The sequence below is a fragment of the Siphateles boraxobius genome, unplaced genomic scaffold (genome assembly GCF_051911475.1).
Source record: "Siphateles boraxobius isolate OS27281-9 unplaced genomic scaffold, OSU_SipBor_1 37, whole genome shotgun sequence".
NCBI lineage: Eukaryota > Metazoa > Chordata > Actinopteri > Cypriniformes > Leuciscidae > Siphateles > Siphateles boraxobius.
In genome coordinates this window covers 2,355,236-2,370,062 of record NW_027508997.1, presented here as the reverse complement: position 1 = coordinate 2,370,062, position 14,827 = coordinate 2,355,236, and the positions used below count along the sequence as shown (strand labels likewise).

The 14,827-nt window shown below is 34.2% G+C and overlaps 1 protein-coding gene and 1 non-coding gene across 2 annotated transcripts; both read right to left on the bottom strand.

Moving 5' to 3' along the window:
• Positions 1-640: 640 nt before the first annotated feature.
• kmo (kynurenine 3-monooxygenase) lies at positions 641-13,834 on the bottom strand. Its single transcript, XM_077196972.1, has 15 exons — positions 13,659-13,834; positions 12,314-12,383; positions 11,992-12,089; positions 10,752-10,841; positions 9,435-9,483; positions 8,574-8,661; positions 8,019-8,184; positions 7,853-7,924; positions 6,796-6,917; positions 5,299-5,446; positions 3,751-3,808; positions 3,288-3,370; positions 2,834-2,935; positions 2,697-2,756; positions 641-1,520 (listed from the first exon to the last, which is right to left on the bottom strand). Exons 1-15 carry the CDS (start codon positions 13,734-13,736, stop codon positions 1,380-1,382), a joined length of 1,425 nt encoding a protein of 474 aa, XP_077053087.1. The 5' UTR covers positions 13,737-13,834; the 3' UTR covers positions 641-1,379.
• Positions 13,835-14,350: 516 nt separating this feature from the next.
• On the bottom strand, positions 14,351-14,422 carry trnah-gug (transfer RNA histidin (anticodon GUG)). The gene has a single exon. It is a non-coding gene; the product is annotated as a tRNA-His (tRNA).
• Between the last annotated feature and the right edge of the window lie 405 nt (positions 14,423-14,827).

The window sequence follows — 14,827 nt, the reverse complement described above, 5'->3', positions numbered from 1 at the left end:
TTGAGGTTGAGTAGATTATGGGGATCATTTTTTTTGGGTGAACTAACCCTTTAAGATAATTAACACACAATTGCGAGAAAAAAGTCTAGAATTGTGAGATAAATGTCGCAATTACCTTTTTTATTCTGTGGCGGAAACAAGCTTCCATCTTTTTTCCAGTTCTAAAAAAAATTTAAATTAAATTAAAAATTAAAATCCCGATGTGAACCTTAACATAGAACTTCTGGATGACGGCTAAAACAAGCTGAATGCCAAACGTTGCATTAAAAAGTGTTTACAATTTCATGAAACTGATTTAAAATACAGAAAAGACATAATGAATATGTTTGAAAATGACAGTTGAATGACTGAATGCTTGTTTGAGTGGTTGAGAAGGCATCTGTTATCTTGTTCATGGATTATGGTCTGTGGAGGATTTGTGGGTTAAATGCAAACCGGGATTAGATTTTACATGACAAGCTGACAACCATGAGGACAGGACTTAACATTTCTCCCACCCTAAAAATAAAGGATAAATGACAATGTTTAGTTGTACTGAAAGTGAGATAATGAAGACAGAGCCATGAAGCAGAATAATTCAGTCATTTTACAAAAGATTTTATTCAGTCACCTTTACCTCATTTTGAATTTACAAGAACAGTGATCAGCTTGACTTTTAATAATTACGAACAGTAATTATACCTTTATGTGCTTAGAAATCACAACAACCACTCAGATGTGATCTATATATAAAGTAAAGGCAAACCAGATTAGACGTTCACACAGAATTTCTCCTATATGTCCATTATTTCTCCCTCAACAATTTCAAGTGCAGGGTGGATTATTTAACGGAATGTTCTGGATTCAATACAAGTTAAAGAACCTGAGACATAATGTTGATTATCACAGAAAATACAGAATAATCTACGCATGAAGTAAAGGAAGTAAACAGAACACTTTGAGAAATATTCCCACTTCAAAAAAGTACATTTAGACAACTTTAAGAGCTCAAATAATAAATGTTTTACAGAATTACTCATGTCAAGGCAGCGTTCCTGTAGCTCCAGAAGTACAGCATAGTGCTAGCAATGCTAAAGTTAAGCTTTCCAGCGAATGCATGAACTGATGTATACCTTGAATGAAATATAAGTCGCTTCATCTGATGATGAGAAGATAAGTGCTTAAACAATCATACCAGCTGCACATTTCTGCTTTTAAACCATCTGGAAAAGCTGGCCCAATGTATTCCCATTTTAAGTGCACTACACTAAAATGATTTCCTATGGTAATCAACATCATGCCATTTAAGCTGAAGAAGATTTCAATTTTGGTCCAGTACAGAACTATGAAAGATCTTTGGTGAGTAAACATCAACACAGGCTTTCCTGTGCATGGACATTTTAGAAGCGCTTTAAAGCGAGTATGCGGGTCCACAGGTGCTCTGCAGAGATGCTGGGGAGTTTCTGAGAGTTTCTGACCAAGACATACATCCCTCCTGCAGCGGACACAACTCCACACAGCCACAGGCCTTGAGTGATCATCTGGAAAAGACCAGCAAGACGTTTACTGATGGATCACTATCTGTTATTATTGTACTGTTTCGTGAGAAACTTCCGAAACGTTTTTAAATCCAACTTTTAAGCTAAACCCTGCAGGCTTCAAAAGACAACGGCTGTGATTTCCATTCAGTTAGTACTTAAATGAAAAGCACTTTGTTTACATTTCACTTCATTAACAATGCAGTCTTTGGTTCTAATGGGAAAAAATGTCATTCTACATTTATAATTTTAGTCTACACTATAGTTCAAAAGTTTGGGGTCAGTGAGATTTATTAAATGCGTTTATTCAGCAAGGATGCATTAAATAAACTGATCAGTAATGACATTTACAGTGTTACAAAAGATTTCTATTTCAAATAAATTCTGTTCTTTTGAACTTTTTATCTATCAAAGAATCCTGAATTCTCGAATCCTGTATTATGGTTTCCACAAAAATATGACGCTGATGATGATAACGTTGATGATAATAAGAAGCTTCTTGAGCAGCAAATCAGCTAAATCATGTGACACTGAAGACTGGAGTAATTATGCTGAAAATTCAGCTTTGCATCACAGGAATTAATTACATTTAAATATATTTTAAAATAGAAAACAGATATTTAAATTGTAATAATATTTCACATTTACTGTTTTTACTGTATTTTTTTATCAAATAAATGCAGCCTTGGTGAGCATAAGAAACTCTTATAGACCCTAAACTTTTGAATGGTACTGTAGGTCTGGAAATCTGTGCAGTACTGTACATGGCTTATTAGAAGAAAAAAAAATATAAACATTTCAGACTCTTTGCATTTCATAGTGCATTGTAGGATACAGATTTATTTTGCACATATTCTAGCAAAAACCATCCAAAAGTTTAACAGATCATTTCACAGTTCAACACACTTTGATTAGTTCCTAACCACAGGAAATGTTGGAGTTTCAAATAATAATAAAAAACCCTCAAAGAACACAATGAAACTTTTTCTACCATCATACTATAATGTGCTATTACGACCATAACTCTGATGGATCCTCACGTGAAATAATGTTTTGTAAAAGGTTTTAAAATTGTTTTAAAACTCTAGGTTTTCAGCCTCACACGGTTCCTGATTTCACACTGACATAAGTCATTTGTTCTTGAGCACTTTCAAACACACAGGTTTGTTTTTTCTTCACCTTATCTTGCCAATGCCAGCGATTCACCGCTTCATGGTACCGTATTCTGGTGAACGTGACCTGAAAGCCAAGCAATCAGACATGAATATAGTGAACAAAAATAAACAAAATGATACACAACACTAAAAAGCTCTCACCATTGTGTAAAGGGGGACGATTGTTTTTGGCATGATGACGTGAAGGATATTGTCCAGGTATTTTCGGAACAGGAAATATTTGGAATTGACATGCGCCCTCATCTACGACACAAATCACATAATGAATGGAGCTAATGGCAGCATTTAATGGTCTAGCTCTTGGCATGGTCTAAACCTCTTTAAAACAAATGTGTTTGTACTGTAATGTATTTGTGCATTCAACACAATGACCAGAAAAACAAGGGCAGCCTTGTCCAGTAGCTCTGATAAAAATAAAAAAGTCTGTTTAAGTACAAAGCCCACGACCTTGACATTGCTAGCTCCAAGTTCCAGTATGTAAGTCAAATGAACTACACTTGAGCTGCAGGTGATGTGGGAAGTCATGTGACTGCAGGAAGTAACAGCACCTAGTGTTCAGATACAGTATTGCAGCTGATATGAGTTGATGGCGTACCTCTACATAATTGTACATGGCCAGGTCAGCTATGGCGTGATCGTCAGGTACTCGGACTCTGGTGTATTCTTGAAGAACAGCAGCTGTAGACAGAGAATAAGAAAACAATTCATCTACTTCTATAATGTATCTTCAATAGCGGCTCTCCCCCTTTATTTATGTGTGTGTTTTACATATGGTGTGAGCACTTTTATGTCCCTGCAATTTAAGACCACATATTTGACATCTCTTAGTTCCCTCTCGGCTTTTATATAGTAATTACAACCCATACTGCTAACTAGCAATCATCCTGTTATTTTACTCATTTTACATGAAATGATTCAAACAAGTATTTTTTTAGATTTAAAAGACAGATGAACTTTTGAGAAATGTCATTATATTACTTTAATTTAATTAACGAATTCCTTTCATTTCAGAAATGTCTTGAACTTGAATTTTCTTGTGAAGCCGGGTTCTGTCTTACCAATGTTTTCATTCAACTGGTCCATAATTTCGTTGATAACTAAACAATCCTCAAAGCCCTGTGAATCAAAATAAAAAATAAATGAGCTTTCTGGGCTTTCAGTTGAAACACTGTTTCTATAAGACAACTCACATTTACCAGTGACCACATTTACATGCACAATATTTAAAGGGGTCATGACATGGATGGACATGACATTTAAAAAAAAAAAAAAAAAATATATATATATATATATATATATATATATACATATATGTGGAAAAACTATAATTTCCAAGCTTCATCCTGACCTGTCTGAAATGATCCGTTTTTAACGGGCGGCTCCTTTAAGGCTTGTTAGTTAACGGCCACTGTTATGATTGACTAACACCACTGCATAGGAAACAGTATCAGCGTCCCCTCGCTTTTGCACACGAGTAAGTGTTTTAAACACATTATCCATGTAAAACTGTAATTTACAGACAAAGTGTTATGAAATTATTTACTGCGGTTTGTGATGCAGCTGCTTTCAGATTTAATATAGTCAGCTGCTTCATCCTTCAACAAAAGTTTCTTTGCGAACTCTCCATTACACTGTGCCTCGTTTACAAAACAAAATGCTCCGAAACAAACAAGTAATCCTCCAATGCAATCTGGGACGTCATGAAAATAAACCATCCTTGATTTTGAAGTCAGTACGACACAAATGAGCAGTTTAACATGGAACTTTCTTTCACTCTTCCATTTGTTCAAGCACGTAGAGTATAAACTGAACGCGTGTCTGTGTACTGTATCCAGTGTAGGTGATGACAGTCAGTGATTATAATGTCTTCTCTTTGCTTTTGACTCATAAGTCTCAGCCATTAAGCGACTGAACGCCAGTGGGCGGGGCCTATGGTGTGATGATGTGTAACTATTTGTCAATGTCTTGCTCTAGAGACAGTCATATACAAATATATTTGCTTGTGTGACGTTACAGATCCCACAATATCAAAACGAGACATTTTTGGAGCTTGTATGAATAAATGCTTTGTTTATAATGAGGAGGAGCTCTGGAACTTGCAGGAAGTTTTAATGGTACAAAGACCTCTTGTTTGTCAAAAGATCAGGGCAAATTCGATTTCTCATGTCATGACCCCTCTAAAATAAGGTCCATTTCAAGGTCATTATACTTTTCTCAAACTAAATCCATAAAAAAAATAGTTACTTCATAAAATATATAAATTAAACTCAATTTTGTTTAACTCGATCTACTAAAATAACTAAAAATGAATAAAAACTATATAGCCACATTAAAAACAAAACTAATAAAAATAAAGCTTTAATAAGTAATTCAAACTATAAATGTAAACTATAATAGTATCTCAATGATAACACTGGTCCATTTTCTTGTCAAGCCTGTAAGAAGATGATTAAATGTTCGAGAGCTACTGGAATATTTCTGTATACTGTTAATTGCATTTCAGCTGCAAATTGCAACTTGATGTTGAGGTTATGTTGACCTCATTGAGAGCAATTACAGCTGGAGACTAACTGAAAACAACTTGATCAGAATGAATATCCACTTACCGCATTCATACCTTGACCATAGAACGGGACCACAGCGTGGGCCGCATCTCCCATGAGAACACACTTATCAAACAGATGATACGGGGAACACTTCACTGAGACCATGGCCTGAGCCGGCAGCCGGAAGAAATCCTGTTTCAGAGCCTCACTGAGAACACACAAACACACTCCGTCTGACAGAATACATGCACCAGCAGATAACGTACATGCATATACAACACTGGCTCTTTTCTTTGTGACACAATGACTCATTACTTAATTATGTTAATTATGACATTTAACGTAGGCCAATCTCATCCAAAGTCTCCTTTTAATTAAAATAAAAACCTTTTTTTTTCTTTTTCTCGTGCATTCCACCCTGTATTTCTTTGCACATTTACTAGTTATTATTCTGCATATATTATGGAAGACTGAAATGGAATAATTTATATAAAGGTCAGTGTCAAATTAAGATGCAGAAGATAATTAAATATCACCCTCATTGTTGTTTCAAACACGTATGACTTTCTTAACTCAGTGGATCCCAAAAATTGAATCGCTCTATTTAGATACAATAAGAAAATAGTGACTGTGACTTTCATTCCACCACAAATCTGACAGATTGACATAACAGAATTAGAATTTTTGTGCGTACTGTGCTTTGTTTATGATCTAATACATTGAAAACCAAAACATGGACATCATTGACTCATAAACCCCAAAATATCATTATATTATGCAAAATATCAAATTATCATGTACTAGCATTCAAAACTTTTTTTTTAAGAAATTTAAAGCAAGGATGCATTAAATTAAGTGTCAGTAAAGACATTTATAGAGTTATAAAAGATTTCTATTCTTTTTAACTTTCTATTCTTCTTTCAAAGAATCGTTTTAGCACCACGACTGTTTTCAACATTGATAATAGTAAGAAATGTTTCTTGAGCAGCAAATCATCATATCAGAATGATTTCTGAAGGATCATGTGACACTGAGAACTGGAGTAATGATGCTTAAAATTCAGCTTTGCGTCACAGGAATAAAAAAAACAACAACAAAAAAACAGTCGTTTTAAATTGTTATAATGTTTCACAATATTACTGTTTTACTGTTTTTTTAATCAACTAAATGCAGCCTTGGGTAGCATAAAAGATTTCTTTCAAAAACATAAAAACATCTTACCAACTTCAAACTTTTGTCTTTTTGTAGTATGTGTAACATAGAGTGCTGAATCATTTTTACAAGCAAATGTAAATCTTGAGCAAAATGAGAACATCTTCAGTATACTGTAAAAAGGCTGAACAGCTCCTACAGTAGCTGTTTGAAACTCATTCACAGTTCTGAGGCTTTCCTCGCCCCTGTCATCTCAGGACTGTATCTCCCCATCATCGCATCGCAGCATTCATAAAAAAAACACCCGCTGACTCGTGTCTATTAGACTACAATTTCACATCTAACCAAGATGTACTCTAGACCTGAAGCAGACTGCAAGAGAGAGAGAGAGAGAGCTGTACTCACACTCCTATTAGAGGTATAGAGTCAGGGAAGTATTTCTGGAAGAAACGAATGACCTCGTCACCGCTGCGGATCTTCTCGAAATCTTCAAAGGGCATGAAGAGGGTGCATGTGAACGTCTTGTCCTTCAGAAAAAAAACCAAAAGAATATGATTTTCCACAAGGAAACTACAACATAACCAAAGCAAAAGATTATAATGTACCTTAAAAATGCATTTGGAGGCCTAATTATTTGAATTATTAATAAATAATTGTCATCAAACAGTAAATCTAAAGACCCTCAATATACTATGGAAAAACACAGACTTGCAATATACAATGAAAGACCACATCACTCAGAAATAATACTGTAATAATAATAATCTCAAACAACTGAAAGTCACAGATTATTATTATCATACTATAGTAATATAATACGATAATATTTTTATCATCATAAAAATTACATTAATAAATAATAATAATAATGAATAATCACAGAAAACGAATAAATACTACAGTTATAAAATATTCATTAATATTTAAAAACAATAATATAAATTATCATTGTTCAAAAATAATAATAAAATGTTCTATAAAATAATAATAATCACAAACAATGAATGGATAATTAAAAACAATTATAAAAAACTAAATATTAAAATATTCTAAAAATAATAATAATAATTTAATAATAATAATGAATAGAATATAACAGAAATCTTTAATAAATAATAAAATATTCTTTAATATTCTCTAATATTTAAAAACAACAACTATAATTATTGTTATTATTATCATAAAAATAAATAATAAAAGATTCTATAAAATGAATGAATAGATAATAACAAAAACTTATAAAATAATAAAATAACAATATATTCTTTAATATTTAATAATAATGATAATGAAGAGATAATCACAAAAAGTTGATAAAATAATAAAATATTCTTTAATATCTGATTACTATAATAATAATAAAAAAATTGTAATAAAAAATAATTTTAAAAAACTCTGCATGTAAGTAAAAAACAGCAATATAACAGGGTAAAAAACACAGGAAATGATTAAATGACCTCACCAAGTTAGGCAGAGCAATCATCATAAAAGTGTTCCTGGGCCAAATGTGCAAATAATTGGGCTCCATCGCAAACTTAGAGGACGGGGAAAGAGAAAGAGAGATGTGAACAGACAACACGAGGTCAGATATGTATGAAGACTGCTGGATAACATGCTGTGACGCTTACATCTCCATCTTTAGGAGGCATGGTGAGCTCCATGTACCCGTGGGGAATGTACGTCTGGCTGTAATTGAAACGACTTTGCCGTAAGAACTGCTTCCTGACAGCAGAGAAAGCTCCATCACAGCCTACGATCAGATCAGCCTGCAACTCCTTCTTTTGGCCATCAGGTCTGTTGAGAGACGAGATCTCATTTGCATCTCTACTGAAATGTAATCTAATTCACACGGAATATCCAGAGACTGAAGTGAATTTGCACATGACCCTGTCAGGCAGCCAAACCTGACCCCAGGTTTACATTCTTAAAGGTAGAGTTCACTTAGAAATTATAATTCTGTCATTATTTACTGTATATACCCACATCATTCCAAACCTGCATGTTTGTTGTTTAAATGTTTGTAATGACATTAAGCTCAGTAAATAATGTCAGAATATAACTATTAACTATTCCTTCACATGGTATTTCAAAGAATACCATAGTATTATTTACCTAAAAACATGGCATTACCATGTCCAAAATAGAGACAGAAAGACATTTAGAGAGAAAGAGACACTGTTTACCCAATAAAGGTCATTGCTCCTGTTTTTGGACTCCAATCGTGCAGCTTGTGATTAAAGTTCAGTGTAGTGTTTGGAAATGTGTCTGCCGCTGCAAGAAAACATTTCAATACGGCATGTTTATTCAGTCAATAAAAGCATTCATACATTTGACTGCATCCCAGTTCATAAACTTGTACTAAAGCACAAAAAGAATGTACTTGAAATGTATTTCTTGTATAACAACTTATATTTACTACCCTTTAGTCATCATGAAATTGCATTCACAAATTTGCAACCACAGTCTAATGTTCTACCATTGAAAGTTTGGAAGTTAAGGTAGTATTTTTTAAAAGAAATGAATATGTTTATTCTGCAAAAATGCTTTAAACTGAGCAAAGGTGACAGACTTGAGTAATGACCTCTTTTTAAAATATACTAAAATGGAAAACAGATATTTTAATTTGAAATAATTTTTCCATAATGTTACTGTTTTCACTGTATTTTTTGGTTAAATGCCGCATTGGTGAGCAGAAGAGAAGAGACTTCTCACATTTAAACATTTAAAAATCTTACCAACCTCAAACTTTTGAATGCGAGTTTATTTAAAATTGAATCTGGATATTCAACAAGAGAAAATAAATAAACAATAATAATAGGGAAGGACTTGATTTTATCCATCAGGAATTTACCGATTAAAAGGTGGCAAATGAAGAAAGAAGTTGAAAAGAGAGAGAAACACTTGCATACCCCTCAGGATAGATATGCGAATAGGGACCCAAAATATATATACCTTTATTATATTGAAATATGATTTGATATAAAGTGGCACATTCAGTGTTTTCAATTGCTTTTGAATGGAATTGGTTGAATGAGCTGTTGTACCTGCTAGCAGCTCCTTGTTGAGGTTGGCTCGGTCCACTGAGAGGATGTACTACAAGAGAAACAGCATCATCACACTGAACAGCATGTTTAGGGTGGTTAGAGTCAGTCAGCCAGTGGAATAATGTCAAGTTTAATCCCTATTATGCATGTTCTGGATTACATATTTTTAATCTAAAATGCTGGATTTACGACAGATGTGGAGTTCAGTCACCTGATCTCGAATATACACTATCCACAGCTTATAATCATGAAACGCATCATTGCCATCAATCCAGTGTGTGTGTGTGTGTGTGTGTGTGTGTGTGTGTGTGTGTGTGTGTGTGTGTGTGTGTGTGTGTGTGTTATGAGAAGATTACACTGCAGTAGTAATAAGATAATGATTTAAATGCAGTTCTGTTTCTGTCCATCTACCGGTTTCTAGAAATCATAATCTCTGCAAGCCTCATGACGCACAGAATGAACACTAGGTCAGAGAAACTTTCCCATGTCCACGGTTTTTAAAGCATATCTGAGGGAAACAGTGTCTCCTGAAACAGTGTCTCCACAACCAAATTCCAGGCTGTGATATATTTCTCAGTGAAACAGGATTTTCAACATTTATATTCAGAATAGTGGTTCTCAAATAGTTTTGCTTCAAGTCTAATATTTAATATTTAACATAAAATATTCTATTGTACAACAGTGAATAATATGATGAGCTACACAGGATCAAAAATGCAAATGTATTCATATGCTAAATTATTGAAATGATACACATCTTGCTATTTTTATTAGTTTTTTTCCCCATAAAAGTACACACTTTTATGTGTACATTATGATTGTAATGATTAACAAACTGGTTTTAAAGGGGAAGGTTGTATTGACTCTGCTGGGGTCACTGGTCATGGTGCTCGAGTTATGTATCAGCGGACTTCATTCATGAATGTCTGATGTAAATGTTCTCAACTAGTGGGTGAATAACTCTATAACTGTGCAATAACTTTACAACAACCTGTCATGTGACGGAGCAATTCTGAACTGCTATAGCAAATCTCATCTGCGAGATTGCTTGTATATTGTTGCAACATGTAAATTAGCCTATATTATCCTCCAGCTCTAATCTGCTCAATGCAACTATAAGGCATAAAGTAATTATAAACATTATGAAACCATCATGATTTTTTGTAAAGCTGCTTTGAAACCATGTGTATTGTGTAGCGCTATACAAATAAACTTGACTGGACTTGACTGAGGTAAGCATCCAGAGGGGGAAGATTTGAAGCTACTACATTTGTGTGAATATGTGATGCGATGTGTATGTAAATAGTTATTTGTTACCTGTCCCTTCTTGCCGTAGGGTATGGGAGAACGTTTTCCATTCGTATTATGGATCATACGGGCATGCATGGGAATGCCTTTAGAGACTATCTAAAAGAAAGGAAAAAACAGATTTGACTGTCTAAACTTACTGTTAAAGACATTATATCAGCAAGGAAATTGTATTGGGAACAATATATTTATTTAATTTAAGCATCATTACTCCAGTCTTCAGTGTCACATGATCCTTCAGAAATCATTATAATATGCTAATTTGCTACTCAATAAACATTTCTTATTATTATCAATGCTGACAATACTTGAATACATCCTTGCTGAATAAAAGTGTTACATTTTTCATATATATATATATATATATATATATATATATATGTACATGATTGTACATGTACATACATATGAAGAAAATAATACTTTTATTCAGCAATTTTATTCAACTTGACATTACTGAAGCCCCTAAACGTAAGGCTAAATCTAATTTGGGAATGATCTGGGTTGATGGGAATGTTGTTCCAGGACCAACAAAGGATGTTGATCCAGGCAGATGTTCTGCTTAGGAAAATCACTTTATGCATTTCACATACAAGGGCTCGCAGCAGCTGCATCCATCCACCTTATACATCTAATGCTTCAGACTGACTGTCATACTCTGTCAGATATGAAAACTCAAGGTTCCTGATCTGGCATTCCTGGCTCGGTCAGGCTGAAAAGTCACACAAGTGTAAAATAACCAAATCACAGAGACTATGCTCACTATGTGCCGACAAAATACATTATAATTCTGCACCAAAATTCAATACTTCTGTAATGACTGTAGTGTAAGTACCATTTGACCTAGCTCCACATGTTCACACTTCCTCATGGTATTTTCTTTACTTCTCTCTATTGTAAAAGTTTGAGATTAGCTCAGCCACCACACAAAATTCACAAGCTGTTATAGAAATATTAGTTAGGCAAGTTCTTTGCAAGCCTCTAAAAAACATAAATCGTAGAAATAGGTTACATAATGAACCCAGCATCAGGGGTATTGTGTATTTTCATAAATGTCCTGTACTGTAAGTCACTGTAGATAAAAGCATATGTTAATGACTACTTATTAACTGTGCAATGCATAATTTAATAGAGGGAAAATATGTTTTCATGATTTGAGCAACTATAAACAGCTCTCTTATAAAGAGGACACAACTGTATGTAAACTGCACGAAACTCCCGCAATAAACTGGTAAATGACTAAACCCACCTTATCCTCCATTCCCACATGTTTCAGGGCCTGGCGCCCCCTATGAGACAGGGCCAAGTTGATACTTCGACCCCTCACGACTTTTGCCTGCCGAATATCTAACAGGACAAAAAGTTTGAATGAACAGGTTAGTTAAAACACAAGTTAGGAAAAAAATTGAAATTCTATCTTAAATCCTTCCACAGGATTATAAGTGTGCTAAAAGATGTTGCATATGCTGTATGAATAATAAAAAGTGGAACGGTTAAATTGAGATGAAGAATCACGTCCTTCAAATAAAGTCTCGATTAATGCTGGTTTGAGATAGAGATTATATCTTCACCTTCCCGAGATTCAAATACTGCAACATCAAATCCTCGTTTGGCAAAGAAACAGGCGTTCAAAGATCCAACCTAAATTGACAGGTTTAGAGGAAGAAGTAGATTATGAAAGTCATATCAAATAAGTGACTGTATGTTTTTTGGATATGTGCTGTGATAATACCATATGCAGTGTAAATAGTACATATCATGGTATTTGAAAATGTTAATAATTTACCATCACATTATACCATGATTCAGTCACAGTACATTTTTGTAAGAGTGTTGAAAATTCATTGCATTTTAGGGCTTCTGGAAAGCTTGCAATGACCTATTTTTATTTCCTATGAACTTACACTTAACTATAAACTTTTAAGCATAGTAAAGTAGGAGGAATTAAAGAGATAACGTTGAACTGAAGATTCTGGCTGGTTTTATTTTAATCATTTTATTTGAAAAGGGTATTGCTGAACTTTCTCAGGCCCAAAGTACCAGCATAGGTCTTAATATATAATACCAACAAATATCATTGCACCATATTACTTACACTTATTGTGCTTTGTGCCAAGTGCAATATTATATAATAATATCATATTTTTATCATCAGTCTTATTGATGTCACTTCCTTAAGCATAATATCAGAAGTTACCCTACAGCTGGTTTATACAGTTACAAACTCATAAAGACTAAAGATAAAATAACAAAAGCACACACATATCTCACTGGAATCATTCATGAATATTAAATTCTGAGCTTTGATCAAAGACATGAACTGTTCTGTTGATAGTCATCAGGGGGAGTGACATTCTCATTATAAAGAGCATTTGATTGGACAAAACCTCTGTGGTGCAGGATGAGTCATTGATCCGCTTTACTTAACAGGAAGGGTATTTTAAATTAATTTAGTCAACCTACACCAGCATACAGATGACCATTTAAGCGCATTGACTAAATTGCCCTAAATTGCCCTGAAAGTGTTTCATCTTTACATGTTAATGTCAACACCTTCTGTAACATAATGGAACATTTACAGAGTTTCATAACCACTTTGTCAATCATTAACATGCTCCTCATGTTCAGTATGTTATAGAATTACTATCTCTGAATTACTGTGATTAACAAAAGTCACATTCTAAAATAATTGTCCACTTGTTTTTTATAGCAAACATTCTCTAATGAGTAAAACATCTAACAGACCACCTGAGTCAGACAAACTACTAATTCAATTTTCCTTTCATTGGTCTGTCATTTTCGGAGTGATTTTTCAAATACTCAAACATCCAGTGATTGATTTGATACAGACAGTAAATGGTGATTGACAGCATTATGAAATATGTAATCAAGTCATAAATATGCAATGATTCTCACCAAACCGCCTCCCACTACCGCGATCACTTTCCTCTTACTGCTGCTGGATTCAAGTGTGTGTGATGAAACAATCTCCATGTTTAACAATTCTGTGGTATTAGATGAGTTAAAGGGGGTCTGCTGGAATCAGACTATGAGAGTGAATGAGTTTCTAGGAGTTTTAGAGCAGGGTTTTGTGGTTACGAAGGAGGAGCGACAAAAAGTCAAACATCGACCATCACCGGATCAACAGGTCGCCGTTTATCAGACGTTCAGTCACACAGCCTGATGATCATCATGGTGATCAAACCCATCCAAACTACTCGCGCGGTTTACGTGAGATCAGTAGAGTATAATTGTAAAAAAAAAAAAAAAAATCAATAAAAAATTGCACAAATTGCAAGTATGTAAACGTCATTGAAAACACCAGGGTTTAAAACTCAGCTCATATCAAGGATGTACATGGTTCATATTCTTTAATATATCACCATCTAGCGGAAGTTATTAAAACTGCACGGATTAGTGTAGCCTTCTTGGTTCGACGTCAGGACAACACTGGCGCATCCATAATAACGTGAGCGTTCGGGTTCGGATGGGTCAGTCTTTTCGTCGGACGTGGCATGGGTATCTGAGATTTACTCTGCGTGTTCTGTCAAAATTGGAATACTCAGAATCTGTAATAATAACTTCAGGAGTTTACCTAACAAAAACAATGCCGTGACCCGGATTCGAACCGGGGTTGCTGCGGCCACAACGCAGAGTACTAACCACTATACGATCACGGCGAGCCACTCAGCGGACGGTCATAGTCACGGAAATTTAGATAGATGATTGTTAAAGCAGCCACAAAGTATAAATTTCACAAATGTTCTTGAAACTTTAAAACTTTATTTTGCCATGTTGATAAACAGCAGTTATAGCAACATATTTCTATATTGTAAAACAAGTTAATGTTAATGTTCATTCATTAATAAAAATAAACACTGAGCCATTCACTAACGTTATGCTAAAACTTCCCCAAAGTCCAATTTCTGTGCCATTTCTCTAATTCCACACCTTTTCCAGCAACAAATAAATATTCTGGAAACCTGGAAATAATTTAAATGGATAGTTCACCCGAAAAGGAAAATATTGTCATAATTTACTCACTCTCAAGTTGTTCCAAACATGTATGAAATTCTTTCGTTTGC

Bases quoted from the DNA above. Each gene is read 5' to 3' on its own strand.
- kmo (XM_077196972.1), bottom strand. From the start codon at position 13,736: ATGGAGATTGTTTCATCACACACACTTGAATCCAGCAGCAGTAAGAGG. The intron at 3,809-5,298 runs GTAAGTGGATAT...TTTGATTCACAG, and splicing joins ATGGTCAAGGTATGAATGCG to GGCTTTGAGGATTGTTTAGT. The intron at 3,371-3,750 runs GTAAGACAGAAC...CTCTGTCTACAG, and splicing joins CCAGTTGAATGAAAACATTG to CTGCTGTTCTTCAAGAATAC.